At 36.6% G+C, this 22177-nt stretch overlaps 1 protein-coding gene across 2 annotated transcripts in view; it reads left to right on the top strand.

Annotated features, from left to right (window-relative positions):
• ddr2l (discoidin domain receptor family, member 2, like) overlaps positions 1 to 21257 on the top strand; it is a 50612-nt gene extending 29355 nt beyond the window's left edge. The window contains exons 7-19 of one of the 2 annotated variants that reach the window (XM_028456357.1): positions 900 to 1005; positions 1068 to 1257; positions 2537 to 2783; positions 4781 to 4870; positions 7082 to 7212; positions 7804 to 7906; positions 8485 to 8601; positions 10247 to 10491; positions 11673 to 11800; positions 13885 to 14082; positions 16131 to 16365; positions 18640 to 18789; positions 20648 to 21257. In XM_028456357.1, coding sequence (XP_028312158.1) covers positions 900 to 1005; positions 1068 to 1257; positions 2537 to 2783; positions 4781 to 4870; positions 7082 to 7212; positions 7804 to 7906; positions 8485 to 8601; positions 10247 to 10491; positions 11673 to 11800; positions 13885 to 14082; positions 16131 to 16365; positions 18640 to 18789; positions 20648 to 20782 — 2075 coding nt within the window. In that variant the 3' untranslated portion in view covers positions 20783 to 21257. The remainder of the gene's footprint in view (positions 1 to 899; positions 1006 to 1067; positions 1258 to 2536; positions 2784 to 4780; positions 4871 to 7081; positions 7213 to 7803; positions 7907 to 8484; positions 8602 to 10246; positions 10492 to 11672; positions 11801 to 13884; positions 14083 to 16130; positions 16366 to 18639; positions 18790 to 20647) is intronic. The other variant, XM_028456358.1, reaches the window with a different exon arrangement.
• Positions 21258 to 22177: the final 920 nt, after the last annotated feature.

The following is a 22177-nucleotide window of genomic DNA, read 5'->3' as shown; positions in this document are numbered from 1 at the left end:
TAGCAGTTAGCACCTCAATGCTAACATGTAGCAGCTAACACCTCAATGCTAACATGTAGCAGCTAACACCTCAATGCTAACATGTAGCAGCTAACACCTCAATGCTAACCATGTAGCAGCTAGCACCTCAATGTTATATATGTATCAGCTAACACCTCAATGCTAACCATGTAGCAGCTAGCACCTCAATGTTAAATATGTAACAGCTAGCACCTCAATGCTAACATGTAGCAGCTAGCAGGGACAATGGTCCTAGTGGAGCAGACAGTGTCTCCAATCCACACTGACACTCAGACAGGGTTCAGAACCAATAATAAATCCATGAGTGACAAATGAACAAAGTCAGTGATAAATGATTGTAGTGACAGTCGACCACTCTGTGGTAGAGGATGTGGGCGGGGCTAGAAGCGCTGCTACATATCGCATCATCTCACTCAACTTTTACACTGTTCAGTTTCCACTTCTCTGGAATGTTCTGGACTTTGTGATTTTTATTTTATTACAAAAACTAATTTGTTTTAGAAAGTTTACAAAAAAATCTGTAAGGAGCATGAATATATAAGATTGTGATGCTTTGTGAACAATGCAATCATAATATTATTTATTTATAAAACACATTATGTTAGCACTCAGTGATGGAAATAATAAACACTGTTTAGTTGTTTAAGATCATTTATTGTTTTCATTGATTCAGTAATTTACCAAAATACATTTAAACTGAAAAACGTTGCTTCTCGTGTCAAATATGAATTAGATTATTTAATTACAAAGTCTCTAACTAATTATTTAATTTTTTTTATTAGAGTCCCACCATTAGTTTAATGTCACATATTGAGACTCACACATAAAAATCAGGATTTACTAATGACCTCATTAACCTTTTAAACTCCTCCCTGCAGATGGTCTTCTATCCTACGGAGCTCCTGAAGGTCAGCTGATGATGCCTCCAGGCTATCCCATCGCTAGCCTCAACGACTCAACATACGATGGAGGTCATGAGAGAAGGTGAGGATGACTCCTCCTCCTTTAGTTTAACGTCAGTAATCTAACAGATGGTGGTCTCGTAGGAGGCTCTTTGGGGGTCTGGGTCAGCTGACCGACGGCGTTACTGGTCTGGACGACTTTCTGCTGACGCGGCAGTACCATGTGTGGCCAGGCTACGACTACCTTGGCTGGAGGAACGACTCTTTGGAAACTCAGGGACACGTGGAGATGGAGTTTGTGTTTGACAGGCAGAGGAACTTCACCTCCATGAAGGTAATGATGAGATGCTCAACACTGCTTTATATCAAACCCTGTGGGGGTATTCCAGAAAGCAGGTTATGTTATGTTGTATAAAGTGAGGTAAGTTTTCTATACAACATTAAGCATTCAGAGCATTAAGTGAAAGACTCTGTATGCAGAGCAATCAGAAATGTTGATCTGCATTAAAACACCTACTGACGTCTTTTGTAAAGTTCCCTGGATACAAACCTGTAGCAAATGTTAAGGAATACACATTTATACCCTTCAATATGATACGACAATATAAAAAGTCAAAATAAAACCTAAATGTGGTGAAATAATGACCTAAATATGTTATACCATTAGGGTGAAAAAGTCACTCTTTTCCGACTTGTTGCCATGGTAGCTCGTGTTATCTTTGCTTTTTATCACTCGTGCATGTGAGGAACTCAATGTTTACAAACTCAGGATTGATTGACGCCCTTCATACCAGCTGTAATAGAACCAGATACTCAGAGTTTCCCATCGCGAGGTATGTAAACTCAGAGTTTGTTGAACCTCCTTTCTGGGATACCCCTCTGGTGTAGCACTGGAATGTGAGATGTGTACAAATCTGTGATTGTCAGAAAAGAACAGAACAATCAAAGTACCCTACTCTAAATTTGTATATCTAGAAATATATATTTACATTGAATATTTGACATCACATTTTTTTAATTTCCTCCATAAAAACCTTTATTTTTTACAGCTGTTGGTAAAACAAATAAACAAAAATAATAATTATCATATAAATTCATAGAGAGCCCCCTAGCAAAATTGAAGATAATTTGTACAAAGATGCAAAGTTGGTTTGTTTTCATCCCCACCGTAAACACTTCTTCTGTTGATACTTTCATGCATTGCATTGTGGGATGTGGAGTCCTGTTGATGGATGCATAGAAGTATTTTTCCTTCATTCATCACTATTTTTCTTCTTGTTCGTTCCTGGTTTTCTACATAATATCAGAATGAAATAAAAATAGTTTTATGCATCCGTCTCCATGACTCCACATCCACAAAGCTCAATATATATATTTATGTATATATATACACCGTATATATATATGTATAAGGCCTATATAATGGATTTATCTGACAAAAAGACTTTGTCTCCAACAGGTTTCTAATAATAATTTTAACTATTTTAACATTTTTAATTTTGTATATTTTTTCTTTATCCATTAAAACCAGAATATTATTCATATCTTTATGAGATGTCCTGGAATAATCATCGTGCAGAGGCCCTAATCTTTTATTTTGACGTCTCATCCAGGTGCACAGTAACAACATGTTCTCATGTGGAGTGAAGATTTTCTCCTCCGTCACATGTTGGTTTAAGCCCCGCCTTATAGCTGGCTGGGAGGCGGAGCCTGTGGCGTTCAAAACCGTCCTTGATGACAGGAACCCGAGCGCTCGCTACGTCACAGTTCCTTTGAACCGACGCTCGGCCACAATGCTGAGATGTCACTTCTTCTTCGCTGATGTTTGGATGATGTTCAGTGAGATCTCCTTTCAGTCAGGTAGCACACACACACACACACACACACACACACACACACACACACACATACACACGCACACACACACACACACACACACACACACACACACACACACACACACACACACACACACACACATTGGGGTCAATTACATTTTTCAATTACAATTCAATTACGGTGACCGTCATTTTTTCCAATTACAATTAAAATTACAATTATTATTTTCCCCTGAGAGTCAATTACAATTAAGTTAAATCAGCTGATCAATCAATCAATGTAATCAAGACATAGAACTCCAACCTGGTTCACCAGTTTTACGTTTAATTACATTGTACATACAATACAATTATATTAATGTTTCGTTTCGCTTTTAGATGCAACATTTAGCATTTAGATTTAACATTTATATTTAGAATTAAACATGACATTATTTTACGAGGGAAAAAATATCACAAATTTCACAAATATTGTTGTAAATCTGGTCAAAAGTAACATAAAAACATTTATATTTAGATTGAACATTTATGTTTAGATTTTAACATCTAGATTTTAACTTAATATTTAACATTTAGCTTTAGATTTAGATTAAACATTTAGATTCACACAGTTTTCACAAATATTGCTGTAAATCTGATCAAATGTAATGTAATTTTTTTAAACCTGGTTTGTTTCAAAAAGTTGCTGTTTATTTTAGCATGTGCAACTTTACAATCGGCGCCCTATAAAATATATATGTCTTATTTTGTGCTTTTACTTTTTGAAATAATGAAAGCAAGAACTTAATTGTAAAGATTTTAATTTATTATGAATAAAAAATGCTTTGAACTGTTTTTTTAAATGCTTTACTGACACATAAATACATGATTGTAATTTTAGAAAAAAAGAAAAAAAAAAACATACATTTGTCTATATGTATATTAACCAGGGCTTTTTAGATCAGCAGCCAGCATGGCTAGTAGATAATTAAAGTTACTAGCCAACCAGATTTTCCATCAGCGAAAAATAAACGACATTGTGAGCCACAGAATAGATTTAAGCGTTCATGTTTCTTTAAATAGTTTTTATTTTAGTTGATTGCAGAAATACATTAAAATGGTAAAAATATAAACATTTAATGTAAAAACAATGTTGTAACAATGCCTAAAAGGTGTAATATGGAACTGTGGGTGTGTCGGAGAAATGAACCTTTTATAAAGTATATTCTCATAACTTAATAAACAAACTTAACTCAGATGAAAATTGGATCCCTGAAACACTGAAGTTAGAAAGAATAGAAGTAATCAGTGCTAAGAATGACATGTACTGTAGAGAAAACATGTTTTACTAACATGCATGCTCTACAAATGTAAACAAACTGTATAGTGCATATTTTAAAGGTGAACAAATGGTGGAATACCAGCCACTAACGACATGACATCCATTTAGTAATAAAACTCCTCAATTTCTTCTTTTTTCAGAACTTCTTTCATCTTCAGGTTTTTTAACACCTGATAAATATCTCCACATGTTTGTTTCTAACTAATTTCATAACTTAATTTCAGCTCCTAATGTTTTTTTTGCGTCGTTACGTTTGTCTTCTGTGATAACAAACCATAACAATCACGCTAACGTTAGCACGTAGCCAATTGTTGTATGACACGTCACAACATAGTGTTCATGGGAAATGTAGTATTAGTACAACCATCAGTGTTGCCAGATACACATTACATTTTAAAATCTAAACACACACAAAAACCCTCAAATTTCATGGTGGAAAAACAGCCCAATCTGGCAACAATCCCATTGTTTCTGCAGCCTGTCGATTTAAACAGATGCAGTGGTATCTGTTTCCTGCTTCACCAGCTAAACAGGCTAGTAACGCTACAGTGTTACCCTCCAAAGTTCATTTTTACCGGCGGTTGGCAGGTGTTAATTTAAAGCGCTGACATTAACAATGCAACTAAAGAATGTAGGGCACACACTTACAGCAGAACTATTTGAGCATGAATCCCTCCTTCCTGTGTTCTGTCCATCAGAGGACATCCTCCTCCCGACCCAGATGCCTCTCATGGTGACATCACCTCAGAACGACGGAGACAGCACCATCAGCCCAACGCTAACAACAGGTACGTTTACACCACACGTGTCAAACTCAAGGCCTGGGGGCCAAATCCGGCCTTTTGGAGCATCAAATTTGGCTGCTCGAGAATGTAAAAATTATAGAGAAGATATGAAACATTTTGTAAATTACCAACTAATTCAATGTAGATATTGTATTTCAGCCACTCCAAATACAAAAACTCAATTAAAGTCATCTATTTTTGTGAAGCTCATTTTTCAGAACTCTCAATTTTTCCGAAATCTGGCAAATTTTCCTCAAAATATTTTATGAAATTTCTCAAAATTCCCCAGATCAGGGTAATTTAAGTGAAGTTCCTGCAGGGAATGATGATGCACTCACATACTTTATCATTTATCTGCGCAAACCAGGACATGTTAATTTGCTCTTTTTCCAACCTAACATCTGTGGCCCACTTTAGGTCAAACTGGTCCATAAATGGCTCCTGAACTAAAACGAGTTTGACACCCATGTCCATCATGATCTTAAATCAACAGTTGCTCTCATCACCAACAAAACACTTCTTACACGTCTCAATAGAAGCTCATTCAACCCAGTCCCGGCTCCAGCTCAGTACAGAAGGGGGGGCGGCTGAAAACCGAGGGGGGGCGATGACGTGTGTGCATAGTATGAGAAAACTTCTGCAGCCCAACTGTTTTATATAAACCACATAGAAACATGATAATAAGTTACAATAACACACTGCCACAAGTAAATATACCTGCTTTACTAACACAACTTTTATTCTAACTCGACCATTAAGAAACATGATAACTTGATTAACCACATTAGCCAATCAGAAGCAAGAAACAAGCCAGGTAACCCAGAGCAACATAAAATCAGACTCCACAGATCAGGCGGCGCTAATCTAACGTGATGTGTATCAGCGTATGATCAATAACCACATTGGTAACAAACACAAACAGTAGCATCATCAACAATACAGAAGATTAAATAACCAGCTCTGACCTTCAGTAGAGTTGCTATGCAACATGCTGCGATGTGCTCGGTAAATACGTTTTTCAACGTGGAGAATGACTTTTCGCACATAGCAGTTGATGCCCTGACTGTTAGTGCGTGTTTGAACTGGCATGGCACTGAACACCATGTATTGTTTTGCAACAAGTCAAGTTCTCCTCGTCCTGGCCTGTGCACCTGTTTTTCAGAATCTCTCGTGTACCTGTGAACTGTCCCTCAACCATCTCTGTGTTTGTTAAATAGTAGTTTCACTTTGTTGGCCTCCAGGAAATTCTCACTGATGGGTTCAAAGCATTCAAAGCTGTCATGTATTTCCCATTACGCTCGCTGAAACACGCAGTTATTTCACACAGAATAGACTCAAATATAGATGCTAGCTACATGCTACTCTTTGCTGCGGGATGATGCACTGACGACAGGTGCGTGATGGGTTCAAGGACCACTGGAAACTCGGAATTTGAATTTCCAAAACTGTTCATTAGAGTCAGTGGAGTTTCTTCTGAGTTTTAGTTTGTTTTGACACATCATAAACTGAAAACAATATATAAAAAAATTAAAACACTACATTTTGACTGAGGGGGCGTTGCCCACTCACGCCCACTCTTCACGCCGGGACTGATTTAACCACAACACGAGCACATAGTGTCACTGTGTAAACACACACTGAACTACACAATACTATCAACAAAGAGAACTACATTAATTACATCTGATCTTTCAAGTTTGATTTATTTTTGTCAAGTAAATCAGAATTTTATTATAAAATAAGATATTTGCTCTTTAATGGTTCTAAATGAGTGTATATGCTTTAATATATTGCAATAAGGAATGAAGCAATTTGCACTAAGAATGCAGAATCTCAGGTTTCTGTGTTTGGAATCACATCCTTGTTGTTATTTTTGATATAATTTTAATAGATTTCACTGTGGCTGCAGCAGACATTCTTCATGTTTTCCCCCTCCATCATTCTGTTTTTAATTGTGTTTTTAATTGTTTTGAACAAAGTGTGTTAGCATTTAAAAATGTGCTGTAAAAGTTTAGTGTTTAGCAGGTGGTGTAATAATAATAATAATAATAATAATAATAATAATAATAATAATAATAATAATAATAATAATAATAATAATAATAATAATAACTTCAGTTTAGACCAATGCTTGTTAGAAATAAGAAATAAATCAACAACTATAATAAAATGTCTGGTGAACATAATCCTCATGTTTCTGTCGTTTATTTCCAGCTGTGAATCCATCATCCAGCCATGCCAACACGCCCATTCTGATTGGCTGCCTGGTGACCATCATCCTGCTCTTGGTCATCATCATCTTCCTCATCCTGTGGTGTCAGCACGTCTGTAAAGTTCTGGAGAAGGTAGGAACCCCCCTTACAGGTGTAACCCCCCTCCCCCCACAGGTGGAACTCCACTTCTCACAGGTGGAACCCACCATTCACAGGTGGAACCCACCATTCATAGCTGGAACCCCACCCTCACAGGTGGAACCCCACCCTCACAGGTGGAACCCCTCCCACTCACAGGTGGAACTCCACCCCTCACAGATGGAACCCCACCCCTCAAAGGTGGAACCTCCCCCTCACAGGTAGAACCCCTCCCACTCACAGGTGGAACTCCACCCTTCACAGGTGGAACCCCCCCTCACAGGTGGAACCCCCCACTCACAGGTAGACCCCCACCCTTCAAAGGTGGAACCCCCCACTCACAGGTGGAACCCCACCCCTCAAAGGTGGAACCTCCCCCTCACAGGTGGACCCCACCCTCACAGGTGGAACCCCTCCCACTCACAGGTGGAACTCCACCCCTCACAGATGGAACCCCACCCCTCAAAGGTGGAACTCCACCCCTCACTCACAGATGGAACCCCACCCCTCACAGAGGTGGAACCCCCCACTCACAGGTGGTAAAGTACAGTGTGTGTGAGTTTAAAACGTTCTCTTTTTACTCAGGCACCACGCAGGATCCTAGATGAAGAAGTGACCGTACGACTGTCGTCCTGCAGTGACACCATTATACTCCAGACCCCCCCTGTGCCCCCCCGCACACCCACAGGTGGACAATCTCTGCATGTACAAGAATAAATAATGTATAGAGCAGTGGTTCTCAAACGTTTTTGGCTTAAGTACTCCTTTTGTCCGACTACAACACGTGTGTCAAACTCGAGGCCCGGGGGCCAAATATGGCCTTTTGGAGAAAGTAAAGATGACAGAGAAAATGTGAATCATTATGTAGATGGAACTCAACAACATTCTCAGGTTCTCACAGTTTTACGGGTGATGATTTGCATTATTGCAGTCATTTTTTAATATTTCCTTTAAATAAATCCAAAATATAGGAAAGTTAAAGTTTCTATTGAGACTGATATCTTTCTTATGTATTTAGTATTTTATGTCTATATAGAAGTGTAAACTAGAGCACATTAATGTTGAAATGACTTGTTTTGCTGTCTATAATCTGTGGCCCCTGAACTAAAATGAGTCTGAAACCATTACTTTAAACATTCCTCTTCTTCAGTGATAAAGACGTCTTTGTTGACACCTGAACATTTATAAAAAGTCTTGATTGCAGGTTGTATTTTTCTAAACCATATGTGTGCCTGAGTGTATGAAGTGTGTTGTTGTTGTTCCCAGGTCCTGCTAACACAGACCCTCACTATGAGAGAGTGTTTTTATTGGACCCACAGTACCAGAACCCTGCAGCACTGAGGAACAAACTACCAGAACTGTCCCAAAGTGCTGAGGCTTCAGGTAGAACCACCTCTCATCACATTAAATCTACCCACTCATATCTGTGTCTAGCTCCTGATTGGCCAGATTCACTCAACCCTAGAACACTAACTTACCTGATATATTATACACCATAAAAAGTAATTATCCTCAAAATATATCAAAATATGACAAATACATGAGAAATTAGAGTTGTGTTATTTTATTTTGAACTCTGCCATGCATAACAAAATGAAAAAAAAAATAGTGTAAATGCAGAGTTCTTCCTTTGAGGAAACACTGTGAGAAAACAACAGCAATAATTAGTTAGGATAAGACACGAATAACCAGTGTTTGGAATAGTTTAAAATAGCAGCGTTAGGTAACGGCGTTTGTTTTTCAGTAACGAGGTAATCTAACAAATTACTTTTTACGCCATTACAACGCCGTTATCGTTACTGAACGTTAAATACGGTGCGTTACATGCATTGATTAAATAAAATGTTGTTTGAAAGCAACCCCGGCTTCTGACTCAGCTGTTGTTAGGAGGCGGGTTAAAAACAAGGTGAGCAATTATGATTGGCTAAGGCGGCGTGCTAGCATACGCGACACACACACACACACACACACACTACAGATTTGATGACTCAGCAGAGATGGTGAGCGTGGAACAATCTGATGAAAAGTTGACATTTTTAAGGTGACGATACAAACACTACTATAAATTAATTATGGTCAAAGACAAGGACGTGTATGTGAAGTGTTCATTATATCCAGGAGTGAAGACTTTGTCCACATCTGTTGTAAGCAACTCAAAATTAATGAAGCACCTCACGACACACACATCTAAAAAATATGAATTATTTGAAATAGAGCAACTTTTTTTTTTTTTTTTAGGAACGCAAATATTTACTTTCCTTGGTAATGAGTTACTTTTATTATAGAGTAATTTAGTTACTAACGCAGTTACTTTTTTGAACAAGTAGTGAGTAACTATAACTAATTACTTTTTTAAAGTAACGTTCCCAACACTGCTAATAACTAATAACTAATTAAATACAACCATAGAAACCATAGCAACACTATTTTGTGCTAAATTGCACAAATTAACAAGCGTAAACACAAAGCAGTAGATAAAAGGTGAAAATCACCTTTTTCAGTCCAGGGTTAGGGTCAATTACATTTTTCAATTACAATTAAGTCTTCAATTATCCATGTTTGATTACTACTCAATTAGGATTATGGTGACTAGCATTTTTATCAAATGTTATTAAAATTACAATAATTACGTTCCCCCTGAAACTCAAATCAACATTACATCAGTGGTTCCCAACCTTTTTAATATCACAATTTATTTATTTTTCCTTCTAGAATTCTAGATTCATTTTTAATCAGAATTTTTTTTTTTAATCATACATTATTAGACATTTCAGAGGACCCTATATGTTGAAAAAAAGTGCATTACACTATGATGTTAATAAATGTGCAGCGGTAGGGGGTACATGGCTTCAGGTTAAATGTCTGGGGTTTGGGAACCGCTGCACTACGTAGATTAATTTCTTCTAGAAATGTCGAAGCATCTTTCAGACTGAATCCCTTTGATTTATTGATCATCGTAGAACATTCCAGGATCTTTCTCCATTGGTTGTTGTTGTGTAGTCATACTTTATTTCTGTGTCTCTGACAGCGTGTGGTGGAGGTTATGCTGAGCCTGATGTGACCCAGTGTACACCCCACCAGTGTTTCCATAGCAACGCTCCACACTATGCTGAGACGGACATAGTGCGTCTGCAGGGCGTCACCGGTAGCAACATGTACGCTGTCCCTGCTCTCACCGTGGATTCACTCACCAGGAAGGACATCTCAGCTGCTGAGTTCCCCCCACAGCAGCTCATCTTCAGGGAGAAGCTGGGGGAGGGCCAGTTTGGAGAGGTACGCTGACCCCACGGGGTCCACGTCTCTGGGAAGGGTCTGCTTCCACCATGGCTGATGGAAATTAAATGAACAACTTGTGTCAAACTCAAGGCCCGGGGGCCAAATCCGGCCCTTTAGAGCAGTGGCTCTCAAACTTTTGGCTCAAGGTATACCATATATCAGCAGATAAAGTGATGTTATGATAACTAGAATGTTTACATTTCCTAAAGAAGATGTAGGTGCTTGCCCGCGTCGCACTGCATTAGCACAGCATTAACATTAGCCTAGCATTAGCTTAGCGTAGCACTATTGTAACCCTAACCTAGCATTAGCAATAGCCTATCAATAGCATTAGCCTAGCATTAACACTAACCTAGCATTATAATTATCATAGCATTAACATGAACATAGCATTAGCCTAGCATTAGCATTAGCCTAACATTAACCTTACATTACTGTAGCATTGACCTAGCATTAGCTCTAACCTAGCATTACAGCATCCAATTAGGCCCGCAGAACACAGTAAAAATTCTGAATTTTTGTTGTATAAAGCAATGAATTATCTGTTATTAAAAATATTCAGGAAATGTTTCATGAAACGAGTGGGAGGTTTAAATTTAGAGAGGAATGAAATCTGAAGGTTTGTAGTGTTCATAAAAACAATGAAAAGCTTCTGTATTATTATTATTATTATTATTATTATTATTGTGGAACAGAGTACTGAACTTATTTTAATTCTCATCATAATTCTGTTTAATAAGAAGTATTAAGAAATGATTCTTTAGAGGTATGTTAATGATAAATAATTAGCACAAGGTGCTCACTTGTTATTTGGAGTAAAAAAGAAAAACAATTATTACATGGTTTTTGTGCAAGTATTATACTGTATGTATTGTATTGATTGTTTATTCACATTATAGTTTTTAAATTGTTAGTAAACTGAGACTTTAACGTTTAACTTAGGAAATCTAGAGAAAATGAAAGGTGTAGCATTAGATACGTTTATACGTCTTCCTGCTCCTTTTCATTCATGTAAACTGAGATGAGAATATGAAGATGTAAGATAATGTTTTGTTCTTATTTTCTGATGTTAATGCATGTTTTTAAGTTGTCATTTACTGTACATCAGTGTTTCTCAAATGGGGGTATGTGATGGCACTACAGATGAAAATAATCTCCTCTTATTGGTGCTGGTGCAGGTCCACCTGTGTGAGGCTGAGGGGCTCCAAGCGTTCCTGGGGGAGGGGTCTCCTCTCCCTGACAGAGACTCCTGCTCTGTGCTGGTGGCTGTCAAACAGCTGAGAGCTGATGCTACCAGTCAAGCTAGGTACACAGTTCTCACCATCACGTCAGTTAAAACCTGTGATACAACACACACCATCACTGAACATGGCAACTAACGCTGTGCCATTACAGATACCACTACCCATCATAACTGTCAAGTTTTGGATTTGAAAAGAATCTGGCGCCCACTACGATCCGTCCCACCAAGCAGTAACTCTTATATTATAATATAGATGTACAAGAAATCTAAAATACCCACTTATCAACCAATTATTAAATACAATGATGTGATTATAATCTGGTAGGTCGACCTTTATTAACATTGAAATACTGTGAACATTCCTACTAGGGCTGGTGATATGAACCAAAACTCATATCATAATATTTTTTCTCAAAATGATGATTTATGATATAAATCTAGATAATTTTATTTTGAATGAAGTCTGAAAAGAAAGAGAATTCTGGGTTAAATTTGCTGATCCAAGGCTCATTTATTAACAAACAGCTGATCAATATGTGCCACTTTTGGTTTTTCCTCCTGTAAAGGACAGCCTGTGTGAGTGATATGTAATCTGTAATATGGCTTGTTATCAGGAAGCTCTGAGTTAGGACTCAGCTATTTTATATATAATAGAAAACCCGATACATATTGAATCTCGATATATCGCCCAGCCCTAATTCCTAAATTATAAAACAGCCTAAATTAAAACATAAATAGATATATGAAGCATGTGTTTATTTAATATACTTACAGTTTATATGCATGTCAACACGTATATTTACTGTTAATTTAGCATTGCTTGTCTTTAAGTTAAAGATTAACATTTTATTTTCATTATATATTTTCTGATAATTTCTCATGTTCACTCATGTGGTTCTCAAAGTAAAAGCGAGAAATAAAAATGGCGGATTGCTCGAAGCGTTGGGCCTGGAGTCGATGTCCTAATTTGGCAGTTCCGCTGCAAATACTGTGACGTTATTGTTCAAAAAACGTAATAGAGAATCGAGAAATCGAAACAGATTCTGAAAGCTTATAGCCTCTACTGTCATCAAAAAAAAACATTTGTTTCTGGCTCGTTTCATTCTTTTGTAATCAGCCGTTGAATAGAGAAGTTTTACACAAATCTTCAGTTTCAGAGCAAAAAGCTGAGAAAAAAACTTTTTCTAAAAAAAATCCCTGTCAGTGACTTTAAAGCTCTAACATCTGAACATTGTTTCTTTATATAAAACATAAAAAAAACACTGAGACCAGGCTTTTGATGGCAAAATTATTATTATTTTGTTATCTTTATCAGAGTTTAATGGATTTCTTACTGTATTTTGGCATTCCGCCAAGTTTCTCTCCCGTCAGTCTGCACACACGCAACTTCCTCTTCCTCTGGACATGCAGAGTGTCACTGCGTTCCCCGTTTTTTTATGGTTTTATCTCACCATCGCCACACTATCCATGAGTTCCACACATGCTCTGGTTGAGTGTGCGCTGCATGAACGTCAAATCTCGTACGTAGCGCCATTTTCTGTCTCTTAAGCGCCTTTCCTCCTCTCCCTCTGAGCTCTGCTGAGCATGGATGATCTCTCATCCAAAGGTGCGCTGCTACCTCCTACATGTCACCTATTATTTTGCTATCTGGCTCACAGGCTGGGAGTATTTTGTGCGTGGGAACTACCTCTCGCAATAAATCCATATTTTTAGTCGGACTCATAGTATTGTTTTTTAAATGCAGTGTACTTTTTATTTGAAGTCGTAGGCTCTTCTTCTGTCTCCTGATTGGCTCTTCACCCTGCACAAAGATGCTTGTTTTTTGTTTATTTTGTTACCTTGGAGATTTCACTTTAGCGGTAATTTACTGGCCAGAGTATCCCCTTTAAGATGTGCTTAAAGGGGATACTCCGGCCGGTGAGCGAGGCAGACACCTCGACATGCGTCAACAGTGAGGAATAGACATGTAGCAGAGAGAATACAGTATTTTTTCAAAATAAGACATCGTTCAGGCTCGGATAATAATTTCAACGGAAATAATGTAAATGATGTATTCTTTCTGTATGACCCGGTACCAATTGACCCACGGACTGGTACCGGTCCGCGGCCCGGGGGTGTTGATGAGTGTGTGTTCTTGTGTTCATTAGGAACGACTTCCTGAAGGAGATAAAGATCATGTCCCGTCTGAACGATCCCAACATCATCCGACTGCTGTGTGTGTGCGTGGCGTCAGACCCTCTGTGCATGGTGACCGAATACATGGAGAACGGTGACCTCAACATGTTTCTGTCACAGCGGGAGATCGAGAGCACGCTAACGCATGCTAACAATATTCCCTCAGTTAGGTGAGTCCACACAACAGGGACACGAATAGATAGCGTGCATTGATTTGCTGTTGCACGTGATTTACTAAGATTGTTAATAGATTATAACAGGTGCAAAGGTAACGACCCCCTGTTCAAAATAATTCATGTTTTGAACGTTTGTTCCTCTGTAGCAATGCAAAAAGGCCGATAAGAAGAACATTTGACATTTTGTAGCTATTAGTGCAGTGTTATTTAATCATGGGGTCGTGACCCCATGTAGGGTTGCCTGGAATTTAAATGGCATTGCCTGAAATGTCTACTAATTAATTAAAGAACAAGTTCAGATGAACTACGACACATACCACGTTCCAGAGAATTCAGTCACATGACTCGATTCCACCGAGTAAAATAAGGTCTCAGATTTTAACAATTTTAACCTAGGGAATATATACTGTATAAAATAAAATATTCATGTATTTCTTTATTTAATATTAACCTATCTGTATGATTTTTGTTAAAAGCCAATACATAAAATGCCTATTTCTATTGCCTAATACTACTGTAATAATAAATAAATGATCTTTCATTTGACTTTAAAACCTCCACATCCTAAACGTGACGGAGTAATCATACTTTAATTGTAATTGAGTTCAGATAATTGACTTTGTAATTTTAATTGGCATGGAAATGATATAACGTAAACTGGAAAACCATGTTACAGTTCTATGTCTGACACACATAATTAACTATTATTAAAATATATGTCATATCAAGTTTACATTACAATTCTCTTGAGGATAATTTTACCATTACATATATATAATGAGTGTATACTGACAGAAAAAGGTTCAGACCAAAAATATTAATATTATTATTTTCATGGATGAGGATATATCCATGAAATATGAATCTCATTGTTACATGTAGCAAAGAGAAAAACTAATACTATTTATTAGTGTATTTTACAGCTGATTTAAGACATGGGTCAAACTGACACATTAGCATTAGAGATGCTAACAGAAAGCTAACACAAGAGGAAGGTTGAGAACATAATTGTAATTATTTTTCAGGGGAAAATAATAATTTTAATGTTAATTGCAATTAGAAAAAATGCTGATAATCATAATTGTAATTGAGTTGTAATTGAACATGGATGATTGAAGAGATAATTGTCATTTAAAAATGTAATTGAGCCCAACTGACACTGTCAGTCACCACTAAGTGTCGTTAAAAGCATCAATAACTCATTTTCACGTTCATTTTAATCGTGACACATCTGAACTTTGGCGTTAATGCGTACACGCTTTGTCAGGGTTGGGGTCATTTACATTTTTTTGTTACAATTACGTTTTTAATTACCCATGTTCAATTACAGTGACCAGCATTTTTTCCCATTACAATTAAATTACAATAAATTTTTTATCCTCAGAAAGTCAAATGCAATTACATTCTCAATTACCTAAATTTAAATTACAATTAATTACAATTACTGAGCCTGAAATGCTAACAGGTCCTAAAATGTATACTGTAAATGCTGTAAAACACACTAAAAACAAACATCTATCATCTGATGTATCTCCTATCTATTGATTACCTTGTTATGCTTCATAATCAATGAAAATATTGGTATTATTTATAGTGTGGGTGTCTGAGCCTTTTTTGTGTCTGTATACCCCTAGATGTATATGTTTTAAATGATAAAATGTGTGAAAGCTTGATATGAAACATATTTTAATAATTAACTACATATATGTGTAGTAGAACTGTAACATGGTTCCACAGTTTTGCGTTGAATTATAATTGACACTTTTTATAGAATTTTCATGGCACTTACAATTACAGTCAATTATCTAACCTCAATTACAATTTAATTACTTAGTATGACAGCAACAGATTTTTGAAATTGCAATCATAATCATAATTACGCCATAATTGTAATTGTTTATCCATTACGCGACAAATATAGTTGACCCCTACCCTGGCCTATGTACGTGTTTCATTTTTCTGTTTCATGGATACGATCTTCTTATGATGCAGCGTTTCAGAGCCAACGTGTTGAATATGAGCTGGTTTCTTCTTCCCAACAGTCTGTCCGACCTGCTCCACATGTCGGTGCAGATCTCCTCAGGGATGACGTACCTGGCATCTCTGAACTTTGTGCACCGCGACTTGGCCACCAGGAACTGCCTGCTGGACCGACGTCTCACTATTAAAATTTCTGACTTTGGGATGAGCCGTAACTTGTACAGCAGTGACTACTATCGCATCCAGGGCCGCGCCGTGCTGCCCATACGATGGATGGCCTGGGAGAGCATCCTGCTGGTGAGGGACACACATATACAGTATAATCTACAGTATAATGATCAGTAGGGCTGAAACGATTCATTTTAGTTGTTTGGATTTATGGATGATTTTGGTTAATTTATAAACAATTCAGTGACTTTTGACCCAGAATAATAATGTTTATACACAGTGTGAGTGAAATAAATCCCTGATACTGGACAGTACAGGTGGATTTTAATAAATTCCTGTTGTTTTTTATAAAGAATCATCTATAAATTAATTAATGTCATGTAATCACATTTTATTTGAATAACAGTTTTTTTAATTAACAGTTTGTTAAATTTTCTACTCTCATTTTCAATAATCAATATGTTTTTTAATAAAAATACATATTACTTGTATTTATACATCAAAATATTACATTAGTAATATCAACAATGATGTGAGCAGTGGTTGAACCTTTTAACACGATGGTTATCATGAGGCTTCTGCAGAGCTAATGCTAACAAGCTAATGCTAACGAGCTAACGCTACATGGTGGTGGACACAGTGAACCACAGCTTTAGAATATCTAAACCGTCACACACACTAACGTCTTTGATATTAAAAGATATAAAATCTGTTGTGATTAAATCCAATGAGTTATTTCCTTGTATCAATACAACTAATTGATTACCTTTTAAACCATTTTAAACCAATTAATGTCATCAGGAAGGACAACTAGCCGAGCACAGATCAATGTAGTTGTAGGAATATTAATCCATTCATCGATCTAATAGATACAACATTACAGCCTTACTGATACTGATTCTCCTGCAGACCTCTAAAGGTGTGCTGTGGTATTTGGATAGTTGGAGCTAAAGCTGCCACACAGGTCAGTTAAACCAATCCCTGACCTTGTCACTGGTCCTTCCTAGTGCTGGGCGAAATATTGATATTCAAGATATATCGAGTTTCCTATTTTGACGTAAAGAAAATTACAATATCGCATATATTGATTTATATGTTTTATTGCTTGTTTTGTATTAAAATACTCATTTTAGGTGTCGCTGCTTTCTCTACGTCTCAGAACAACATGAAAAGCTCAGATGATCACTGAGTGTGTTCTAACCCAGACTTTCATCTAAACATCTACACTACAGAACTCACTCACACGTGCTGTCCCTTAGAGGAAAAAATAAATAAAGGTGACACATATTGTGCAGCTGTTTGATGATAATTGTGTCTGTGTGGCATTTTTCATCAGTACATTTAACTTAGAATTGTCTTTCTGGTCAGACTTTGAGTTAAAAATATTGATTTATATCGTATATCGATATTTAGAGAAAAAAATTGAAGATATGAGTTTTAGTCCATATCGTCCAGCCCTAGTTCTTCACCTCTTTTCAGAATCAGAAATCAGAATCAGAATCAGAAACAGAAATGTTTTATTTGCCATGTACAGTTTTGAGGACAGTACAAGGAATTTGACTTGGTGGTTGGTGCACAAAACAAGCAACAAAAAGAAATAAAAGAAATAAAAACAGAACAACAAAGCACAACCCAGCAACAATAATAATAATAATAATGATAAATATAAAGGATGAGGGATAAATAAAGGATAGATAGAGAATAAAGGATAAATAGGATAAATATAAATATATATATATTTTGAACCACATCTGATAAATGACCACAGCATTGAAGGCAATTCCAAGGCAAATGTATTTGTATATCGCATTTCACACACAAGGAAATTGAATGTGCTTTACATGATTAAAAAGTGCAACAGAAAATCATCATTAACAATCAATAAGAACATTAAAATCAGCAGTAAAAACATTAAATCAATGATAAAATGATTAAAAATGTCCCTCTCAGTCATGTGCAGTAGAGAAAAATAACGCCTTTAACTTGGATTGATGCTGACTTCAGCTCTGCTGCAGTTTGTTTCACTTCTTCTTTGCAGCATAACAACTAAAAGCATGGTCACCATGTTTGCTGTGAACTCTGGGCTCGACTATCTTTTTTTTTTATTAAATACAGTCATTAGTTATAGGGTGAAGCGAGAAACCAGGTAAAACTATTAATGTGGACACAGCTGTTCTGATTTTAGCCATTTTAGACGCCTTTTTACAGAGAGAGCAGAATGACCAAAAGAAGTCCTGCATCTTGGGACCAGGCAGTCCCCTGGATTCACTCATAGATATAGTTGTGTATCGTCTGCATAGCACTCATTATCAACAGTTCTGTAGAGACATTGGACTTTAATACAAAGGCCTAAAAAGTCTGATTTTAGATGAACTGAATAATAATGAGTTGTTTCTCCTCCAGGGGAAGTTCACCACAGCCAGTGACGTGTGGGCGTTTGGGGTGACCCTGTGGGAGATCTTCACCCTGTGTAAGGAGCAGCCCTACAGCCTGCTGTCAGATGAACAGGTCATAGAGAACACTGGAGAGTTCTTCAGGAACCAGGGCAGGCAGGTGAGAACATGACAGGAGTCGATCTGTGGGTGGATTTGTTACAGAAAGGAAATATTCATCTCATCTAAACTCTTTCCTGTGTCTTGTCCAACATTAACCTTGAATTTAGGCCTTTTTATTCATTTATTTTTGATGTTTTGCTTGTTTTTAGAATTTGAACTTCACCTTCTGGTGTATTTTAAAGAGTTGTGCAACAAATTATTATTAATGGACGAGAAAAATAAATATATAAAAGTCTGTGCATGTAAAAATATATATATAATGTTAAAAAATAAATTGATAAATTGACAAATGTTTTTGTGTACCTTCTGAGAGATGTTCAAGTACCTCTAGGGGTACACGTACCCCTGTTTTGGTCTATTTGACCAAGATGGTATGTTTGGGTTTATTGATTGAAATCATGTGTTTGAAGAGGAAGAATACTACTAAACATTTTCCTGTTATTTCAACAAACGGCCCACACATTTTACCAATTCAGAATCGTCTTTATTTGTTTCATTTGTTTCATCACATATAACACATATAACATGGGAGGAGAGGAGCGGCACTAGGGCGACGCCTTGTGTTTTAGATGAGAAAAAGGGAGAACAACAGGAGGAGAGGTGAGGGGAAAAGGCAGGCTTTAAACTGAGTTCCCTATTGGGGAGGACAGTATAAAACTATGAAAAACCTCAGCGTACATTCACCAAAAACAAAACAACCTTCAATTCAATATACAGCACGTTAGCACCAGGGGGTGGGTCTTTAGGATGGCTAGTTTGCAGGTCAGCCACAGGGTGGCGCATAGCTGCCCCTATGGCGTTTCACCTCCTGTTGCCATCCGCAGGGAAGGAGGAGGGTTTGGGGCCGGAGGAGAAGGTGAAAAAAAATGGGTTGTGTGTGAAAGTGTCAGAGTGAGTGTGTTCCTGTTTTCTGAGATTATTAAATATTCACATTGTAACATTTTAGTTTGATCAGATGAAAACCTTTCAAGACATGGATAATTTAGTGAGAAGGGTATGTGTCTAGAGTTGAGATTTTTGCTCGTCTGTTTTTTTCTTCCATTTTCATCTTCCAATATATCAGGATCTCCATCACATAGAAAGATAAATATGGTATAGTAATAAGCTCCACCTACTCTCTCAGAATATAGAAATAGATCTGCTATACATCCTATTTATCTGGTGGACATGTCAGCTCCTCTAAATAGTCACAAAGTCAGTGTGTGTTTGGGTCTGGAACATGTTTGGGTCTTCAGTAAACTACTTAGCATATGTCTCAGCTCCCTGTAATGTGATCAGCTTAGAGCTATGAACATAGACTGTTCACATCACTAATGATTAGTCATAGATATGCATGTAGGAATTTGATGAAAAATCTGATCGTTTTAATTTATAATATAAAAGTTATTCTTTCTTGAGATGTAAAACAAATTTTGTTAGTGTGAATTCTTCATTTTAATTTTTTCACCCCAACTTTGGGTTATTTCACCACATGTGAATATTTAAAATCCTTTACATGAGGCCATTGTAGCTTTGCTCTGTGTCTGATAATCGTTTATTAGTTTTCACAAATGGTAAAAATTTTCTTTAAAAAAATCACTGGGAACAAATTTAAAGTGTTTTTTTGTAGAAATGTGTCCTTCGTTCATTTTGTTGTTGTTGGTTTTTTCACAATTATGTAATAAAACAAATTCATTTATTTAATTGCAAGAACAAAACATGTATTGCGGTCCAAAAAATGCACTTCATGTAGTGTTGACCTTCGACAGCATGTGCAGACAAGGAAAATAAAAATAAAATAAATGTTTTATCTCACCTGATTGGTCCTAATTCTGTATAAAATGATGCTTCATAACTTCACTCCCTTTCCTTCCCAGATCTTCCTCTACACCCCCCCACTGTGCCCACCCTCTCTGTTTGAACTGATGATGCGCTGCTGGAACCGTGACATCCCTGAGCGTCCCACCTTTGAGGGCCTGTACAAAGCTTTAAGACCACACGTAATCCAGTGAGCCACGGCTACGGGTGTAAATGACTGACTTTATCCCTTTAATTGGGACATCTGTAACATGATGGAGATGAGGGACTGGTAAAAGGAAGTTAAGAGAACGAGGTGGAGGAAAAACAGCCGCTCAACCATCAAAGAATCATGTTGAAACATTTGTTGTTCCTATTTTTTTTGTTTTTGTTTGAAAGACTTCTAAGATCACTGCTTCATCCATCTGTTGTTTGACCAAAAAACGTTGTTGTTGTTCCTTCAGATATTTCCTTTTAAAGCCTTGTTTTCTGTATTTTTTAATATTTTATTTTTGGTTTGGAGAGCTACCAAACCTGGACCATCTCTGTAGTTTTCCTCTCCCAGTGTTCCTTTAAAGCAGTGTTTCTCAAATGTGGGTACGTGTACCCCTAGGGGTACGCAGTGGCACTAGGGGAAAATTAACAAATGAAAGCACTAAAAATATGTGGGTTTTATCATTTTTATTTTTAGTTTAAAAGTATAATAAAACTAAATATTACCAGTAACACACAAAATGAGAACAAAAACACACAAAAAAAGAGGAAAAATAGACTGAATAATAAAAAGAACAGACAATAACAACAAAATACACAAAATGACACCAAAAACACACACACTAAGAAAGAAAAATACACTTTACACTGTAAAAAGGACAAAATAACATACAAAATTGCATAAGAAACTTAACAACAATAACAAAAACACACACATTGAGATACAAAAATGTAAATAATACCAACAATACAAAAACTACAACAAAAACACAGAAAAATATACTGAAAAAAACAGAGAAACAACAAAAATCAGAAAATTACACCAAACACACACACACACACTTAGAGAGAAAAACGCTTACTATTACCAGCAACACACAAAACAACACACAGAAAATAATTTGAATAATACCAACAAGACACAAAAACACACAAAATAAGAGAAAACTATACTGAATAATAAAAAGAATAAATAACAAAAGACACAAAATGATTGAAAAATACAAAAGTCTGTCATGACAGCAAATGATAAAAATGAATACATCTATTCAGGAGACACTAAATACTGTTCCATTCACTTATTTATAAAATAATATTATTTATAATGTCATTCATTCCATCATTATGATCTATAGATGTTATTTCCACAGAATTCTTAGTAAAATGAAACTTGGATTTCAAAGTAAGAGAAAGAAGAACTTGAGCCAAAAAAGTTTGAGAACCACTGCTTTAAAGCACTGTTTGTGTTTCTCACGTACTTGTGTTCCTATAATAACCCACACTGGAGCCAGAGTTCGACTGTAGTGTAAAAAAATAGAAAAAAAAAAACTTCAGATTTTGATTCTATTGATTTTTTTTTATTAGAATTTATTAGATTTTTAGTTCAGATGAGCTTC

The sequence above is a fragment of the Gouania willdenowi genome, chromosome 9, assembly GCF_900634775.1.
Source record: "Gouania willdenowi chromosome 9, fGouWil2.1, whole genome shotgun sequence".
In the NCBI taxonomy this organism is placed as follows: domain Eukaryota; kingdom Metazoa; phylum Chordata; class Actinopteri; order Blenniiformes; family Gobiesocidae; genus Gouania; species Gouania willdenowi.
The sequence above is the reverse complement of the archived record's forward strand: the minus strand, read 5'-3'. Positions and strand labels throughout refer to the sequence as shown.